The sequence below is a fragment of the Quercus suber genome, unplaced genomic scaffold (genome assembly GCF_002906115.3).
Source record: "Quercus suber isolate HL8 unplaced genomic scaffold, Cork oak 2.0 scaffold_102, whole genome shotgun sequence".
Taxonomy (NCBI): domain Eukaryota; kingdom Viridiplantae; phylum Streptophyta; class Magnoliopsida; order Fagales; family Fagaceae; genus Quercus; species Quercus suber.
Window position 1 is genome coordinate 1,375,788 of NW_027069567.1, and position 19,843 is coordinate 1,395,630.

Genomic DNA, 19,843 nt, shown 5'->3' on the forward strand with positions numbered 1-19,843 from the left:
AGTATTACTTTTTTTTTTTAGTGTTTCTTGTTTTACTCTTGAGAATGATTTTTTATTGTTAAAATTATAGTTAAATAATTAAATTCACAATTTCCTAATAGCATAAGTTTTTGGGACAATTAGTAATTTATCATGGTATCAAAGTAGGACTTGAGTAGTGTTGGGTCAAACTTATTAGGGGGGTGGTATTAGAAGTATGATTAAATTTACCATTTCCTAATTAAGTAGTTTATCAATTACTTTTTTCTTTATGTATATTTGGACTTTGTTTTGATTTTCTTTTGTATTTTTGGTTTCTTCTATATTGTTTTCTTGTTTGTTTGTGTTTTTATTATTTATTTTGTGATTGGATGTTAAAACACCTGACTTCTAATCCCACATTAATGTTCTTTTTTATTTATTTATTTATTTTATATAGCTTTTAAAAGCTGAGAGGGTGGAGCAGGAGAAATATAAGAAGGAACAACTGCAATTAATTATGGTAATTTTGTTTTCGTCTTTCCATGTCCAACATTATAATGAGGTTTCGCTTGTACTAATTTTTCTTTTTTGTAGGAATTAAAAGGAAAAGTTCGTGTTTTTGTTCGAGTGCGCCCTTTGCCCCCTGATGAGGCTGCAAAAAAGAGTTAAAAATTTGATTACCTTCTCTAAAGCAATCAAAGCTGGTGGCCAGGGCGTTGACTTGCATCTTAAAGGTAGAAATCTAATACTATATAAATATGCTTGATTAGTTCTTTTTCCCCCCTATAATTGATGTTTTGATTTTAGTCGTTTGTCTGTTTATCTATATTAATTTTTTCTGCAGCTACTTTTTCTATTAGTTTATAGGACTTCTATAAATTCTTTTTTGATAAGTAGGACTTCTATTAATTCTGATCAATGCTTCTTTACACAACTTATTGTATGTCATTTTCTTTGTTCGTATTGCCATTGTCAACGTGAAGATCAATTTAGTAATTCAAATTGATTACAAATATTAAGTATAAGTGTTTTGCTAAACACTTCTTAATACAGAGTCCCTCATCAAATCCATGAATATGTATAAGAAATGCTAGTATTTATAATCTAAAAGTATTTTTTATTTGTTATTGAATATGCTAATGTAATGCTACTGAATGTCAACAGGAAAAGTATATCATTTCACAGTTGATGAGAGATTTTCTGAGGATGCTTCTCAAGAAGACATTTACAAAGAAATATCCCCGCTGATGCAGACTGCACATGATGGCTCTAAGGTAAATTTTGTTTTCAGTTGTTGACTTTTTAAACCTTTCATACTGTTGCCATTTATTTAGGTGTTTGTGTTGCTATTTTTTTGGCCAAGTATAAACTTATTGTGTCACTTGGTTCATCCAATTACTACCTTTTATCAACAAATACTTTAAATATTGATATAGATTATATTGTGCTCGGGTTTGTCTCAAGCTGAAGTTGCATTGGTCTTGGTGGTGTTTTCTTGTGATTTTTGGATAGGTAATTGCAACTTATTAAATCAAAAAGTGTATACAAGGAGTATTCAAAACAAAGAAAAAACAGCAAAGCAAAACAAGATTTGAAAATAAAATGCACGAAGTATCTCCCTCTCTCAGTTGTAGGATGAAAGCAGTTTCCCCCTCCCTGAATGTCTTAAAAAAATCCTTCTCACAGTTTCGTAAATCTGGTAAAGCCAACGAGTCCTGCAACCATCCTGCTCCATGTCTTCCTAAGAGCAAGAAAACCGATCTTAAGAAGTATCTCCCTCTCTCATAAATGTGTAAACGAAATCTTGAATCACCTTCTGACATTGCCACTTCGAACATTTTGGATTCAATGCGAAACAGTCTTGAACCCTCCATTAAGTTTTGTGTGCTTACGAATCTGCTGTCAGAGAGGTTTGCTTAGCCTTTTTTATATAACTTGCATTAATATAATGCTGGTTTGATGTTTTGGCAGGTTTCCATCTTCGCTTATGGCCCGACGGGGTCTGGTAAAACGCATACCATGGTGGGCCGCGAAGAAGACTTTGAGCAGAGGGGGCTTATACCACGTTCATTAGAACAGATTTTTGACACCAGTCAATCCCACAAAAAGAGTGGTTGGACGTACAAAGTGGAGGTAAACTGTTTGAAATTTTTGTATTTGATCTACTTATATTTTCTAGTAAAACATTTAACAAATTCTTCTAAATATGTGTAGGTTTCAATGGTTGAACTATCCAGACATGGATACTTCGATTTGTCATCAAAAGAGGACAAAATTGAAACTCCAAATCTTTTGAAAAAAGTTGATGTTTCGTGTTCAAAAGATGCTTTACAACATTTCCGGATGGCTATAGCAAGAAGGTAACTGGGTTGTACGAGTATTTGATTAAATTCTCCATATCTTAATAACTTAAGTTTTTGGAACAAATGTATCGTTGCTGTAGTGAGACAGTGGATCATTTGTTGTTACATTGTGGAAAGGCTTATAGGCTGTGGTGCTTTCTCTTTAGGATTTTTGGGATTTCATGGGTTTCCTCATATACGGTGTCAGATTTTCTTTTTAGTTGGTGGAATTGGTTGGGGAAGCATTCATCTTACATTTGGAACTTAGTTCCGTTGTGTTTGATGTGGTGTATTTGGAAGGAACGCAATTTGCGGACATTTGAGGATTTTGATAGATATGAGGACCAAATGCATGCTTTCTTTTCTGGTTCTCTGTTTGATTAGGCTAGGGCTTGGGGACTCACATCTAGTGACTCTCTTCCTCTTTTCCTTAGCTCTCTTTCTTTGTAATTAAAGTTTTTTATGTCTTTGCTTTTACTTCTCTTTTGTACTTGCTTTGCTGGTGCTTTTTTTGCATCTAGCAGTTTTTTAATATATTTTTTCTTACCTATCCAAAAAAAAAAAAAAAATGACACCTTAAATGGTTGATTGATTTGCAAATTGACCAAGAACATGATGTGCTACAATCAACTGCCGTAACAAGAAGGTAATTGGGTTGTAAGAGTATTTGATTAAATTTTTGTTGTGGCTGCATATTTGTGTTTTTCTTATGACTGACATGTGTTTTTTGAAAAAAAATTCAAGTGGCAATGTGATGAATTAATATTACTTAATATTATTAAATGTGTGAGAAGCTGATATTTATTTTTCCCGTATAATTTTCTGATGTTTAAGATGACGTGCTGATCTTATAAACTATATTCTAACACAAATGACACCTCCTCCCCTTGTAAGCACAAGTTGGAGATGAGGTTGTTGGTTCAAGACCAATTGGGTGTTTGTTACTTATCTACAAACTTATTATATTGAATTTTCCATACCATTTGTATCATATTTTTAGTGAAGATAGCACACATTTTTTCTGTCTTAATGCTCATATTACTTATCTGAATAATTTTAATACGAAAATGTTGTTGCTCTTGGGCCTTTAGGTCTGCATATTTGTGTTTTTCTTACGACTGACATGTGTCTTTTGAAAAAAAATTCAAGTGGCAATGTGATGATTAATATTACTTAATATTATTAAATGTGTGAGAAGCTGATATTTATTTTTCCCGTATAATTTTCTGATGTTTAAGATGACGTGCTGATCTTATAAACTATATTCTAACACAAATGACACCTCCTCCCCTTGTAAGCACAAGTTGGAGATGAGGTTGTTGGTTCAAGACCAATTGGGTGTGTGTTACTTATCTACAAACTTATTATATTGAATTTTCCATACCATTTGTATCATATTTTTAGTGAAGATAGCACACATTTTCTGTATTAATGCTCATATTACTTATCCAAATAATTTTAATACGAAAATGTTGTTGCTCTTTGGCCTTTAGGTCTAAGCGTAGTATGAAGATGAATGATGCGGCATCAAGGAGTCACTTCTTTTTTACAGTGTACATACATGGTAAAAATGAGGTATGTTTTTGTTATGATCTCTAGGTGCTAGATAAATTATTTGAATTTAGTTTAGTGATAGAATAAGGCTTCCTAGATAGTTTAGTATTGCGTTTATTTGTATTCAAATTAATTCCTATGTTTTAGGATAAGATTAGTTCCTATGTCTTAGGATTTGTTGATGTAGTTATCTCATCCTTGGCTATTTATATACGTTAAATGCATTAATGAGAAGGAAGTAGAAAACTAACCAAAAATGTCTATTTCCACTCTCAAGTACAGGAGATTGGTCATCTTGAATTGACTAAATCTTTTACATTGAGTAAATTATCCCGTTTCACAACAGTTTTCTTGTATTGTTTTATTTGTGTTATTTTCTCTCTTTTGCCAATTTTATATGTTGACATATTTTCTTGCTTTTTTAGGATCCCATGCTTACATCTGAGGGAGTGTTACACTTTATTGATCTGGCTGGGAGTGAGCCAATGGACAACACTTACCATTCACAACTGGACAATCCTAATGTTGATTCCTATGAAGAATCTAAGGTCTCTATCGAATTTCATTAACCATTCAGTTCAATTTGTTAATAGTATCCTTCTTTTTCATTTGTTGCATTTAGTTTATTAAAAGTTCCCTTTTTGGATTATTTGTTGCATTTAGTTTATCAAGGGTTCCCTTTTCGATTTGCGTCCAGTGTTGAGAGGCTTGGTGGCAAAGCCTGCTGGTGCACGATTTTTCTATAAGCAGCGGCTATTTAAATATTTGCAGGTACAGCTATTGCTTCTCTAACATTTTTTTTGAGAAAAAAACTAACCGTTAAACACACACACACACACACTTAACCCAAAGTACCACTACAAAAGGGCCTTGACTTCTCTAACATTTAAATGAAAGTATTAGTTTCTATGTAGTTGATGCTTTTCCTATTTATGCATACAGTATTACCTTGAAGGGTCAAAGATCGTGATGTTAGCAAACGTCTCCTCCTCCGCTTCTTCTATTATAAAATCAAAGCTTACACTGAATTTTGCTAATGAAGTTAGCGGGCAACGGTTGAAAATTTCAAATGTGGCCTGAGCTTATTTGTCAAATATTCACCAGCAAGTAGGGTCCCTTTGATAGGTGCTGTGCGGTGTTGAGTGCAAGTGTTGCAGAGGTGTGCAAGTGCAAGTGCTTCCAAGGTGTGCAAGTGCTGAGGAGGTGCAGTGCTGAAGCTGTGCGAATGCTGAGCTGGAGTCAGTTAGGGTAGTTATTGAGATTAGTTGTTTAGTTACTGAATTAGTTAGTTAGCTGGTGAGAGGTCTTGAGAAACCAATTGTATATAAGGACTAGTGAATTGATTGCAATGAGTTAGACAATATCAGGCTAAGTTATAAAGCAACTTTGATGAGGTATAATGGTCCATTGAGATAGCCCCATTCTAATGTGGTGTTGGGAGATGTAAATTTTTTGTTCTTTTGCTACATTTATCATTCTTATTACATATTCTGTTTTTATTTGTATCAGTTAGTCCTGGATCTTTACAGCTTGTCAAGGCCCAGCCACCAATGTCAGAAAACACTGTTTCCAGGCTGCATGGTTAAGCAGCTCCTATTAGAGGTATATTGAGGAAGTGTTATCATTTTCACAATCACTCTTGTATGACATGTTTCTGTGACAATTCCAAGACATGTTCAGCTATCTGCCTGAATGGGAATTGTTGTATTTTTAAATTAAAAATGTAATTTAAAAACTTCATGTCTTCTATCTCGTATCAGTATGAGGCTCGCTGGATTGGTACTTACCCCCCCCCCCACAAAAAAAATCCCCCCCCCAAAAAAAAGGCTGGCTAGATTGGCCAGTTCCTTGTGTTGGTGATGTATAAAAAGTAGTGTTTCTATTGGTTTTCTCCAAGAACAACAAAACGTTAATATCTCCAATATTAACCAGAAAATAAGTCTTAATTTTGAATAACTTTAGTCCAACTCACACATTTTAAAACTCTCTTGAAGCCTCTTATATGACAATGACACACTCATACTGTGTGTAATGTGTATGTATCTATATGCAATTTTTTTGAGGTTATCATTTATCGATTTGTTAGAACTGCATACATACCCCTATTTGTTTCAATTTCCTTTTTTTTTTTTCAACAACAAATTTATGTAATCAATGAGGTATTTATCACAGAACTTTGAAGAGTTTACGCTGCTTGAAAATCCGTTATCAATGTCTACTACGCTTCTCTATGCATGCCATGAATGCTTTTCAGACGTATAGCAGTTTCCTTAATGAAAATTTTTGTTGAGGAACTGCATGCATAGAGCAAAAGCTTTAGAGGCCATCGCTTCCTACTACACTTGAAATTTTAAGTGTTTTGGATATAATCCAGCCCCTATTTCTCTCTACCAACTTTTCTACCGCTGGTGTTTTTACATACAAATTTAATAAGTTTGCCAGAACAGCACATGTGCACTATTTTCATTTCCATTGAATTTTAGATTTTGCCAAATTTGGAAGTTTGTAACTTCACTGCACCCTCTACATGGCAGACATGGTATGGAATATCTCTGTCTTGTAGTTTACCTTGTTTGGTTCTAGTTTTTATTTTGTTTTTATTTTTTTTTTTCCATATAAAAAATGTAATAAGCTTATGAAAAGATACATGATACATGATAAGGTACATGATTTGATAACTTTGGGCATAAAAATTACATCAATGTGTTATGGCTTGCATTAAGCCTTCATAATTGGTATTTTCTTTGGCATACTGCCAGGCTTATTTTTTTCTGCCTTCAGATATTATTCAATTGGATGTCATAAACAATATTGGATATTTATGCTAGCATACTCAACTTATTTAAGCATAACCCTAACTAATTGGTATAAACTACATGAACACTTTTCTCCGTTAGTTGGAGTAACATGCTAGCAGGCATTAATTGGAGATGCTGGCTAGCCGGCTAGCCCCATTTTCTTTTTTGCACATAGAATGAATTTACTGCATAGAGTTCAATACAAGATTTGTTGTTCAACCTTGAAACAGTAGATCATGATCCTGTTTGGTAGACAATGAGAGCATGTAACCTGCACTATCTCCATTTTTGGTCTTACTTTCTAACTCTTTTAGTCAATGTGTGTTCCTACAGATGTTTGATGCATATGGTAATCACGTGTCAAAAGGCTTGGAAGTTCAGTTGGATGTGGACGGATTTCATATGCTAGATCAAACAGATCAAATAGGTCGCAAGCGGAAGGTGAGGTTGCTTTTATTTTTCTGGCATGTTATTTGACATCCTGAGCATATTAAGTAAATAATTGGGATTAAGGCTCAAGGAGTTGAAAGTTAAGCTTAATGGTGTCTTATGGTATTTCACTATAACTAGAGAATTTTTCTATGTAGGTTGATGATAATGGATGCATTGACCTTGGTGGCCTCTTGAAAGTGATAGCAGGATTTGGAAGTAAAGGTATGATCCTTTCTTCGTCAGCTTTCTCTTTTGTTGTACTGATCTTGTGAAACTTGTTTAGGAGATGACCATTAAAATATGAGTTGCCTTGTACAAAAAAAAATACCCTATACCAGATGAATTTAACTAAGGCCTTTTATAATGACCAAGAAAATTTGACACCTGAATCATGGTTCATTGTGCCACAGTGGGCATATTTCTTTTCTTATCCCCCCAATAAGGGTAAATTATACCGACCTCCCTTGAGGTTTCATGAAATGACACTCCCACAAAAACTATGGAGGAAGTGGCACTTCCCCTCCCCTAGGTCTGTATAAAAGTGACTTAAGTCCATGTCCTCTAGGCTTGGATGGAATAAGTGGTATTCTTTCTATTTTAAAATTTTATATATTTGAAATAGCATGATAATTCTTTCTAAAATATGAAATGCCATTTTTTGTTAGTGGGGATATGAATTTTTATAAGAATCTTGTTTATTTTCATAAGATGTGACTAAGCTTTAACTGTACAGGGTTTTCTTTGGTAATTAAAGATGGTAGATAGTTGTTGGTTGTTTAAGGAGATAGGGAATCGATAAAATGGGGGCTTTTGAGGCTTTGGTATTAATTGCAGATTCTATTGTAGTAGCAAATGGAAATTTTTTAGCAAAGAAGATTTTTATTTTATATTTTTTTATATCAGTATCTTTAGCGCAAAATAATACTTATAGTGTGTTCAAAAAGACATCCTTTGCTTCTTATCTATATGACAAAGGCATTGTACATCAAACCATTTATGCTCACACGCCACAACAAAATGGTGTTGTTGAGTGCAAAAATAGACAACTCCTTGATGTTTTTCAAGACTTCTTGTTCCATGTGTCTTAGAATAGTATAGTTTTTTATAATAAAAAAAAAAAAAAAAAAAAAAAATCATACCTAGTGCACAAAGCTTCCACTTTTGCAGGGTCTAGAAGAGATAATGGTAGGTGGCCTTACCCAATTTATTGGAGATGCTAATTGCTGGACACAAACCTACAATTTGTTGCTTTTGGTTAAATGATTGAATTCATCGTTTCTTAGCCAACCCCAAAAAATTTGGAACTAATGATTGGTTGTTTCTGTTGATTAATTTTACAATTTCTTAGAACTTATTCTTTTGAAACAAGAGGTACTTTATCATGGTCTCAAAGCAGGTAGTCCTGAATTTGAACCCTATCTCCACTCTACCTCCCATTTAAGAATTTAAATATTCCTCATTTTGGACCTTATTTATTAAGGTTTGGGTCCGCATGTGAGGAAGAGTGCTTGAGTAATATAGTTTAATGACTACTTCATAGTTTTCTAAAAGTAAATGTGAATTTAGTCATTATGTAAAGGTTTCTTAGAGTCTATTTGTTCCAAGATGGGCTAATGTGACATATTTGCTCCGGCTTGGGCAACTGTTATAGAGCTACTATTGTGTAAGTGGTACTATTGTATTGTACTCTTCGGAGTTTGGAATATTTCCATGGTGAGGTGTCCCCACGAACTGATCATTTTCAGAATATCCCTTATCCTTGTGTATTTAACTCTCCTATATAAGTGGAATATGGAAGCTGAGGGCTGTAACAATTTCTTACCTCCTTTTTCTAAATACCATTTTCTAGATAGTATTCATTAACAACCATATTGTGAGTGAATTATGGTTTAATTCATTCTATCAACCTTGCCTTGCAGCTTCACTTTCTGTTTTATCTGGCCATGAAGTTGTTTTCAAGCAAGAGCTTCAAATTGAAAATAGGGAGCTGAGGATTGCATCAAGGGTTAGTAATTACTTGCTTCGGTATTTTAGGTTTTAAAATATTGTATCTACCATGAATTATTCTTTCAAATTCATGATGTGTGTAATTTTAGGTACCTGAGTTTTGTACTGCTGGTACTGAACTGGAAAATATCATTTTTGATATTGTCAACTCTGAGAGTGATGTTGATGAGACTATTCATGATGAAGATAAGTATGGGCAATCTCACACTCTCACTATAAAGTCTGTCATTCAATACTGAGGAATCTATTTGGTACACTTTCAAACATGGGCGCTGCACTGTTCCTGCTATTCCCTCCCTCAAAAGAATGGGATATTTTCCTTTGAAGCTTCTCATTCTTGTCTCCCAGAGCTCAATTTGAGTATTCAGGTGACACACTGCAGTGAACTATGATTTGATTAGGAGTTCTATATTGATGATTGTAAGCTTTATGAGCAGGTTCTTCTGCAGGCTCCAAAAGTGGAGTATGATGATATTCAGTCTCCATCTATAGACGGAAATGTCTTGCTCCTTCAGGACTCATCTTCCCTAAAGCAAGTAGAAAAATTGATGGTGTCCTGATGAAATAATGAGAAGGTACAGCCATTAACCTCAGCTTTTTTCATATTTTCAGATAAAAATGCATTGGTGTTCCTTTAAATTGTTTTCTACTGTCATTAATTGAGTTCCTGCCTTGATGGCTTCTCTATGCAAGGACTTGAGGAAAAAATAATTTAAATTGGTTATCGCATTGGGAATCTGGAGAAGAATTGAATACACATACTAAAAGGAAGGAGAAGTCGAGCAAGATTTGTTTCAATTGCAAGGTTTTGAATTACTAGCACTTGTTATTATTTTGCTCATAAAATAGGCATATAGGGTTGGATAAGTGAATGAAAAAGTATCGATCAGATGTAAAGGGAACATTTCTTAGTGAATCCAGGTCCAGCGATGAAGATGTCTTATTTGCAACCCAATATAGCAATTCAATTTCTTTGATGGTATATTTGCGTAAGTCAGGGAGGCATGTACAATTCTAAAGCTGATAGCAAATATATCGTTCTATTGTGTCTGTTGAATTCTTATTTTCTAAGACAAATATGTTCTACTGCAAAAGGAAACAAGGATGTACTGTTTACCATTATTTAGCAGAACATTTACTTTTTGGCTAAAAATCACACTAATGTGAAAGAAAATATTAAAAAAAAAATATGATTCAGTTCAAACCAACCAGGTCTAATATTTTCGTTTTTATTGATAATGACCTGAGGTAATGCATCTTATTGAAAGATGCATGTGATCATCCCATTTTAAAATTTGAACGCTCATGTTGAGATACTTTTTTTTTTCCTGGTTGTCCACCTCACTATAACTACATTTTATGTCCTACCGTGTGGATTTTCATAGCTAATGACAGAGTAGGTGATAGACCTATAGCACTTGGTTGCATGGACATTGCCTAGTCATTAATTGGCTGCGACCTATGCTCTGGAGCCCTATGCTGGCCTATGTGTTACGAAAGATAATTTGGTGTCCGAAATTCACTGCTATTTATGAGTGTAGCATTTGATGTTGCTTGGTGATTTATCCTAAATATATGTTTGTAATTTTGCTATGCATAAGCATGTTTTCCTAATTATGACTCATTTCCAGCATCTGTCAATCCAAACTACTTTCCCACAAAAGAGGAACTGATGAATTGGATATAAAGCATGAATCACTCTGTGGTGGCTGTCCTCTGCAGTCTTTCAAGAGAATTCTCCTTCCAGGAGCAACCAAATTATTTCTTGGGAGATATAGTTGGCCTGGTTGCACTTCTGGGTACAGTTCGCACCAACAAGTTAGCAGGTTGTTTCCCCTTTGATTTATTTATTTATTTATTTATTTTTTTGTTAGAAGTATGCAGTTAAATGATTAAATATATCATTTCCCAATAGGTTAAGCTTTTGGGAGAATCTGTAATTAACAATTTTTAACTCTCTTCTTCAATAAAAGAGTTACTTCAATCCTCTATATCTTATTCCATTTATGCTGTCTCTGGATTCGTCTCTCTGCAGGATTTTAGCGAGTACTTGGGTGAAGATCAGATGCTTGCTGTTGTCTGTAGATCCTTTGTGACTGCAACTGCTCTTGAGAATTATGAAGAAAATGGAGAAGTGGATTGTGGGCAAGCCCTTCATGCAGCAGCAGCTGCGCATGGAAATTCTATTAACAGTCAATTTCTTGTTATGTGCCTTGAAGATTTAGGGTATTCTTTTGTGATGATTGTGATTCACATATTTTGGAGTTATTGTTATAAAAATGATCCTCCCTCATAATTGCGAGTTTATTTTTCTTCCCCTTTCCCAAGAAAAGATAAATATGTGGGTTTGAAGTTGAAATGTTAGCATCAAGGATAAAATCTGTAATGTTATATGAATTAATGAACTTTTTGGCAGGCCTTATTCTGGGAAGTACGAAGGTAGTGACCCTCAGAGGAAGCTGGCCTCGCTGTATCCTACCTTGCCTAGGGGGAATGTGCCAAGAGGTTTCATTGGGTATGCGGTTAATATGATTGACTTAGACATTGATCATTTACACACAAGAACTGCTGCAGGCCATGGTCTTCGGGAGACAGTACTGTATCGTCTTCTAGGAGAGGTTCAAGTATATGAAACCAGGGAATGCATGTTAGAAGCCCGTCGTTGTATAAAGTATGGTGCTGTATCTCTGGATGGTGGCATTTTAAGAGAGAAAGGAGTTATTTCTCTTGGATATGGGTCTCTCTCTCTCTCTCTCTCTCTCTCTCTGTGAGATTGCCCGTGCATGTAGGAACATGTTCATGTGTGACTCAATTTTTTTTTCTTTTTCTTTTTTTGCTTCACATGATCTCTCTCTCTCTCTCTCTCGCTGTGAGATCACATGTGCAAATAGGCTTTGCATGTGTGAAACAATTTTTTCTTTTTCTTATTCTTTTTTTGCTTGACATGATTTTAGTCATGATTTTATTTTTGGGAGCCCCATACCTCAAAAAAGAACAGATTTCCTTGATTTGATGTGGGAAGTTCCAAGCTGGTATATTGATTCCAGTTGATCTCACATACAAGCTGGTATAGAATCGTATTTAAAGAGTTTCAGATACAAAGGTCGAGACAAAGAAGAATAGTACAATGAAACACGTGTACTTTCTTAGTAGGTTCCAACTTAATAGGAAGCTTTGTACAATATATCATGTCACAACTCACCTGTATTTCCCATTGCAATGTTGAATGCTTTCTTTACTGGGAATGTTCTCATGTTGTTGGAGATCAATTATCTAAAAAACATTTAGGACATATGGACACCCAAGGAATGTGCGAGATTACTATAAGTACTTATTCAGCCTACAGGCATATTGATAATATGTGACCAAGATTTTTTATTTTTCCTCTTCAGGGATCCTCGTATATGTTTCCAGTTGTGACACCAGACAGTGACAGTGAGTCCTCGGCAGGAAATGTGGAGGTCATGAAGTTAATTGAAGAAAAAAAGGAGTTGGAATTGATCACCAGTTCTATTGGGAAGATGACTAAATCCCAAGAAAAATGTTTGAAGAAGTTCAAGAAGAAGAAAGAAAAGTTCGACAAGTTCATGGATAATATGGAACCTGTCTTAAAAGACTCCCATCTGGAATATAATACCAAGAGCAAGTCAGATAACTCACCTTGCTGATGTACATTGTCCTAGTTACTTTTGTAGTGCAGTAAATCTCTATAATGCTTGTAAATATCCATAGAACAGGTTTTTGCTTAAAAGGAAATTTTATATTTGTAGATGTCACTTTTGGAAGACTACCAGAACCCTGAGAATTTTACTGCTAGCACAGCTCCAAAATTCATAGGATCAACATAGCAGTCCATTTACTTTTATATTCAATGTTTGAAGAAGACCTCTTAAGTTAGGGTTAGAATTCAATGCGTAGCACTTTATTTATGGTCTGGTATTAATTTACATAATTACATCTATACTTATTACACTGGTTTCTCACTTTGGTTGCATCTTTGATGATTATGACTGTGAATTTGTGATTAACAAATATTATTTATTTAGGTAAAATGCATTAAGATCCTCTGAACTTTTATGTTGCAGTAAGATTGCATGACTTTTTTTTCTTTGCCAATTCAGTCCATAAACTTTGGCTCTATAGTTCATAAATCCCCTCATGTCCATTTCCGTCTATTTCAACTTTTTTATTTTTCACCAAATCATTATACCCCAACCCCAACCCCCCCCCCCAAAAAAAAAAAGAAGAAGAAGAAGAAAGGAAAGGATTTTACTGCTAATGCATAAAAGTTCAAGGGTCTTAAAGCAATTTTTTTTTTCCCAGGATTTGATGCAAAAAAAAAAAAAAAAAAGGTAAAATAGATAGAGGGAAGGAGTGCCATGGTTCAAGGTCCCGACTTTTGAAATTCTCCTCCTTCTCTTCCAATATTTTTTTAATAAAAAAATTATATATTAAATTTAACCAATGGCCTCTCTTAAATTTTGAAATAATTATACTATAATTAAATCGAGGATTAATGCATCATTTTTTCTTCTTCTTATTATTAGTAGTATATCCAACAAACCTCTTTTTTTTTTTTTTTTTTTAGGCATATGGTAATTAGAAATAGAGATATTATGTTTGCATTTTTTTTTTTAGAATAAACAACAATTATAATTTTTGTGGTTATGAATTAGAGATCTTTGTTGCACTTGTCATTTATGATGAAAAATAATGTTTTCTCATTTAATTACTATTATTGTTATATTTTTCTTATGTTGACGTATAATTTTAACCTTCATTTTTTTTTTTGAGAGAATTTCAACCTATGTCGTCCTTTCATTTCATTTATGTTAAATGAGTAATATATCCTATTGTTTAATATATCAAACCTCTGAGTTAACCCAGTGGGGTTGGGCACTCGGTTTCAAAATGGTTGTCTTGGATTTGAATAGGAACTCCCTAGTTCAAGTCCAAGCACTAGCACTCTGAAAAAACTCTTTGGGCTAGGATTTACCCTGCTAAAATTTTGTTCTGGGTATTTGTGAAATGCTCATAAAGTAAGCTCTGTTGAAATATTAAGTGAAAATTGAAGGTTTGGTTTGTAATGTCACTGTCATAAGCATTTTGACCTTGAAGGAAAATTTGGGTAGTTTTTGTCTTTAGTGTTTTGCTTTAAAATACTATTTTTTAACTACTTGATGATCTTTCTCTCTATGTAGCTTCTAGTTCAAACTATCAAAGATTCATCAGCATTGATGCAAGTTGATCAGACTGAGAAAAGTATAGTTGTAAGGGATGAAAAGCAAATTGGAGGATTTGCACATGCTAGACTATCATATACTATTTTAAGGTTGTGAAGATTATTAAAGTTCAGAGCTGCTTTGACATATTAGTTGATTGCATCTGTTAATGGAAATATAAATCTTTTGTTCTATGGCTCTTGTTAAGGTGTTGTATAACAAATATGCAAAATTTTATATTTGTTTCTTATTTCATGGTCTATAACTCTATATCTTGCCAGTGACAACTGGACCAAATGGCATCTCCTTCCCCTATAAGTAAGGGGGGTGAGGTCATGGGTACAATTTGTGCAGGTGTGCGAGTTGTGTATTTATCCATTTTAAATGTTCATGATATGTCATTTCTTAATAGGGTTTACTGTATATTGAGTAGCAATGTGTCAAACTAATTTACCTATTTAAAATATTCATGGATATGTCATTTCTTATTACATTTACTGTATATCAAGGGCAATGTCTATAACTAACTAAACTAACTTCGCAATAACTTCATCTGTGCAGAGACTTCAAGATGATCTACAAATGTTAGGGATGAAATTCAAAGGGCATGAGGACAATATAAAATTTCTGAATGCTCAAAATATCAAATTAGATGACTGTATTCTTGATTTGCAAGTTATAATCTTTTTCTTTATTTTTTATTTTTATTTATTTTAATAATGTCACTAATGTTAAGCAAGCCCATCTTAGCAAGTGAATGAAATACAGATAAATTGAGCACATGACTAATTTCTAAAGCCATATACAAGATCCAGCTTCTTAAGGATACAGTTATAACTATCATGTTATAAGATTTCTTGCTCTTGGTTAAAAATTGCGCCCTAAATCATTAGATAAAGAAGATCTCAATTGTGTAAGTTTTGGTTATCAAAGAAGATACCCAAGCAACCATCTCTCCTCATTCTTAACATCATCATTTATGGTTACCTGAGAATTTTATGGAAATTATAAACTAAAAGATGAAGTGTATAAAAGTGTTTGACATCAGGTCCATGTTGTTCGGGTAGGCAAGGACTTAAGTTCGAATTTTCAAATGTCTAAGACTTTGACTCTTTGATTCCATATTTGTATTAACTTACAAGTTTCATCTCTGTTACCTTGGGCAAGCATCATGGTTCGAGCACTCCAAAGATTGAAATTGAGAACCATACCCAACTTCAGACTGAGGACCAAACAACTGAATTTATTCTACAGCATGAAAAATCTGCTGCTGGTATTTTGTGTCAATTGAAAGCTCGACATGGTCCTAAGGTTTCCCGTCTTCAATTGACCAAGGATGTGCTGGGTATTGTTGCTACACTTGGTAAAGTGGATGATGATAATCTTAGCAGGTTTGATTGACTTTGCACTTTATTTGCTCTCAATTTATGGTGTTCTGCATAAGTTATGGTCTTGTCATCAACTATATTTGATCATTTATGGTTCTCTTTTGGATAAAAATAGACTACGACATTTTAGTAGCTTCATCATCAAAGCTTTCTTGTTGGGGTTTAGTGTGCGTACTTTAGAATGGATTAGAATGAATTTAGGTGCTATAAAATATTGCTAAAATGGCTCATTAATTAGGAGGTTCAAATGAATGAGTGGGCCTGTTTGCTTACCAGGCTGGGGATGGGATATTTTGGCTGAGGGACATTGTGACTAATGACTATTAACAATCCTATGCTATGCTTAATATAATCGTCCTTTTATTTATTTGCAATGAGGGCTTTTTTCAGAGTACTTAGGGTTGGAGACCATGCTGGCCATTGTCTGTAAGACTTATGAAGGTGTTAAAGCCCTAGAAACATATGACAAGTAAGGCTGCATAAATAAAAGTTCTGGTCTTCACGCACTTGGTGTTACTATTGGAAGGAATATAGACGGCAGATTTCTCGTCATTTGTCTTGAAAATATAATGCATGAGTCTCATATGCTGTCTTTGTTTGGTGTTACTGTTGACTAATGCTACTATGAAGTTAACAAAGAATTCTGTCTAAACTATGGTTAAGTTTACCAGAGAGTGTGTTAAACTTATCTTTTAAGCTTCGTGAATTGTGATTTTGTCACCAAGACATTTCAGGAAGAAAAGATCTAGAAGTAACAAAATGGGAAGAGCAGAGTTTAGAAAAAGAAGACGAAGCAGCACAAGCGTTGACGTCAACGAAGAACAAGAAGAGGAAGACGAAAAGAATTTTTTTTCCCCTCAATTTGATTGTTCTGTTTGTAATGCATTAATTTCATTAATTGACAATTGATTTGGGTCATCTTTTCTCATGATCTTTTTTCTTTTTCTGTGTTTTGTTCCTTTTTTTCGTCTGGTTGCTGAAAATGAAGGAAAGTTTGTATCTGTGATCGGTTTGAATGCCCCGAAAATTGATGCAAAAAGGGAAAAATGAAGGAGGTACCCAGTACCCACACATGCTGCTCCCTAAATCATTTTGCCGACATTCAAAGCAAATCCAGGCACAGATTTGATCTGCCAACCTTTTACAGACAATCAAACCACAAACCCATACGATTTTGATTAATCCAAATAACTAAAGGCTATAAATTGCAAAGGCAAGCGATACTGATATTCTCATATTATGTTTAACACTCACAAATTTCCCACAAATTTAAGTTGCATAAAAAGGAAACATATCCACAGCTGGAAAATTAAAGACACTTGGTAAATTTATGTTTTCACAAACACACAATTTCCATAATCTTTTACATTTCAAAGCTTGACTTTTTAAATCAAGTAGTCGTATCTCAAAAAACAAAAGCGTTCTCCTTCAGAGGTGTATATATGTATGTATGTATGTTAAAAGAATTAGAAAAATTAAAAATTATAAGGAACAAGTAGTAATATTAAAAATTGTGAAGGACATAGATAGTCTTTATCCCCTCCACGGCGAGGATCCCTATTTTATAATCTCTTCTTTCATCTTCAAGTATATAGAACAAGGCAAGACATGGTAACTGCTCTTCCTTGTATAAGTGATGGAGCCGTTTCTTTGGATGGAGGGATGATTAGGAGTACCAGTGTGTTTTCCCTAGGGGATCGGTAAGAAGCTCTGCTATCACAAATGAATTTCACATTATTTCCATATACATATTTTGTTAACTTCTTTTCTCTTCTTCAAAACTTAATCTTGTGTTTTTACATAGTAAGATGCCTGCAGTAGTTTTACTTATTTTTTTTTTAAAAAAAGAAAACTGATGCCTACATTGGAAGATATTAATTTGGACCCTGTAGCTATCCCAAAAAAAAAAAAAAAATTGAACCTTGTGGTGAGGATCCCTATTTTATAATCTCTTCTTTCATCTTCAAGTATATAGAACAAGGCAAGACATGGTAACTGCTCTTCCTTGTATAAGTGATGGAGCCGTTTCTTTGGATGGAGGGATGATTAGGAGTACCAGTGTGTTTTCCCTAGGGGATCGGTAAGAAGCTCTGCTATCACAAATGAATTTCACATTATTTCCATATACATATTTTGTTAACTTCTTTTCTCTTCTTCAAAACTTAATCTTGTGTTTTTACATAGTAAGATGCCTGCAGTAGTTTTACTTATTTTTTTTTTAAAAAAAGAAAACTGATGCCTACATTGGAAGATATTAATTTGGACCCTGTAGCTATCCCAAAAAAAAAAAAAAAATTGAACCTTGTGGATTTCAGTTTCATTGTTTAATAGAATTGGAATTTTAATTGTTGCTTCATCTTAGTTTTGGAACCTCTTGATGATGTTAGGGAAGATGTAGATGTGAAATTCCCAAAACCCTTGGTGACATGAACCCTACCTGAAAAAGACATTGAGGCTGAGAGGCAGGTCAAGGAGGTGAGATGGAAAAAAGAAAAAATGCAGGATGATATTCAAAGAGAACAAGCATTATTGAATCATGCAAAGTTCAATTTTGATAGAAAGAAGCAAGAGTTTCTGAAGTTCCTTGCTGAAAGCTCATCATACGCAACTCAGGTAATGCCTTGAACTGATCCCTAACTAACAGCAATTTGTGGTTTGCTTATGGAAGCAACTTTTGTAAGTTTAATTAGTAGACATGAAGTAGAAATTAAACTTTTAAATTGATGGATGTTGTATGCTATTTACTTGTTTTTTGGGTGAGGGGGTTGGCAATTAACTTGATCTTTGTGAACAATGTATTGAAATTCCCTCTGTTTTGTGCATGACCAGAAAATATTTGATTGAAAAAGATAAATTCTTATGTCCTCTTGGAGCTTTCATCCTCTTTTAAATTATGGTGTCAATTAAGTGCTGTGTTGGAGACTCAATGATCAGCGATAGTTTTGATCAATGATAATGATGCTGTTATGACTGCCAAAGTATGTGAACCCATCTGTGAAAGCAGCAATATTTCAACAATGTTGATAATGTATATGTTGGATTTACTCTCTAGGATCAAATCTTATTTGTTTTCCAAGCCTTGTGATGACCCCACGTTTGGAAAAGCCAGAAATGCAAAGCATTTTGTTGTTATCCCTTTCTCTTGATCCTCTCTCTAATTGTCTCATATATTCTACTTTTGTGGATGACTTATAAATTTTATAAATGCAACTTTGCAGGCAGCACCAGTGACCCCAAGATGATGCGCATGTTGAACAAACCAAGCCTAAAATTAGTACAGTTGGAGGGAATGGAGAAGCCATTACAGTCTGCTTGTCAGCATGAGCTATGGCTGAGATCCATGCTTCGTTTCCAGATGTGGATGCAAGAAAAAGGTGGTGGTGAGGGAAAGGCATAGGTTTTGGGTCCAGTGACAGGATTTTTTCCCTTCAAATTCTGAAGCCGCAAAAGCGGCGTTAAATTAGGAATCCCTTGGTACTCAGTATGCTCATGATTACATTTAATGCAAGATTAGATTATTGAAGATGCAACTTCATTTCCTACTCGTCTCTCTGGATATATTCATGCATAATGTTTACCATTGTGCATAATCTGGTCAATTTGCATAATTAAGGGCTGTTAATATTGCATAGTAGTGTCTTCATGCATTTGATTGTTTTCATAATGATCCAAGGTTTTCTTAATATTGCTGGCTCTCTAATAATTTATTTTTAATAATATTTAATACTTTGTAATTTTTTAAACTCCCATTGAGTATTATGTTGGATGCTTAAAATTTTGTTATCTCAAAAATGATAATTATATGAACTACTCCTTGTGATGCCAATGGATTGAGTCGAGTCAAGTCAGCTTACCCGAGTAGACAAGGAGCGATGTTGGTTCTATATAGGCATCAAAAGCAAAAAGATACCATCTTGGATGGGTTAAAGAAATGACTCGGGTTTTATAACTGATGTAACATGAATAATTTTGTTATTCATAAATTTTGCTTTATATTTAATATTTTTCTTGGATGATTGTTGTTTCTATATAGCATGCATATCCCTATTAAGAAATAAACATGAGTATAATTCTATAGTCGGGTGTGGGGGCTATATAGCGATATCTGATGAACCACAAAAGTTGAATCAATTGTAAAA

General features: G+C 34.1%; 2 protein-coding genes and 1 pseudogene across 8 annotated transcripts; all 3 read left to right on the forward strand.

Moving 5' to 3' along the window:
• Positions 1–405: 405 nt before the first annotated feature.
• On the forward strand, positions 406–5,365 carry LOC112034624 (kinesin-like protein KIN-14H). 3 transcript variants are annotated; one of them, XM_024067441.2, is made up of 9 exons: positions 406–481; positions 556–695; positions 1,126–1,235; positions 1,933–2,094; positions 2,176–2,321; positions 3,797–3,878; positions 4,283–4,405; positions 4,521–4,628; positions 4,800–5,365. In XM_024067441.2, the coding sequence occupies exons 2-9, from the start codon at positions 608–610 to the stop codon at positions 4,935–4,937; spliced, it is 957 nt and encodes a 318-aa protein (XP_023923209.2). In that variant the 5' UTR covers positions 406–481; positions 556–607; the 3' UTR covers positions 4,938–5,365. The 3 variants fall into 3 exon arrangements, 2 of the variants coding, with proteins under 2 accessions (XP_023923209.2, XP_065631056.1); XR_010629595.1 differs by lacking the exon at positions 406–481 and having other exon boundaries at positions 502–695; positions 4,555–4,628; positions 4,800–4,814; XM_065774984.1 differs by lacking the exon at positions 406–481 and having other exon boundaries at positions 502–695.
• Positions 5,016–12,863, forward strand: LOC112034585 (protein DEFECTIVE IN MERISTEM SILENCING 3). Of its 5 annotated transcripts, none has more exons than XM_065774989.1 (8): positions 5,016–5,105; positions 5,367–5,459; positions 6,989–7,096; positions 7,243–7,309; positions 9,007–9,092; positions 9,184–9,462; positions 9,544–9,669; positions 10,726–10,920. In XM_065774989.1, exons 2-6 carry the CDS (start codon positions 5,436–5,438, stop codon positions 9,331–9,333), a joined length of 435 nt encoding a protein of 144 aa, XP_065631061.1. In that variant the 5' UTR covers positions 5,016–5,105; positions 5,367–5,435; the 3' UTR covers positions 9,334–9,462; positions 9,544–9,669; positions 10,726–10,920. The 5 variants fall into 5 exon arrangements, with proteins under 5 accessions (XP_065631061.1, XP_065631059.1, XP_065631060.1 ...); XM_065774987.1 differs by lacking the exon at positions 5,016–5,105 and adding an exon at positions 5,137–5,251; XM_065774988.1 differs by lacking the exons at positions 5,016–5,105; positions 10,726–10,920 and adding exons at positions 5,137–5,251; positions 9,788–9,898.
• On the forward strand, positions 12,616–19,157 carry LOC112019389 (protein DEFECTIVE IN MERISTEM SILENCING 3-like; annotated as a pseudogene).
• Positions 19,158–19,843: the final 686 nt, after the last annotated feature.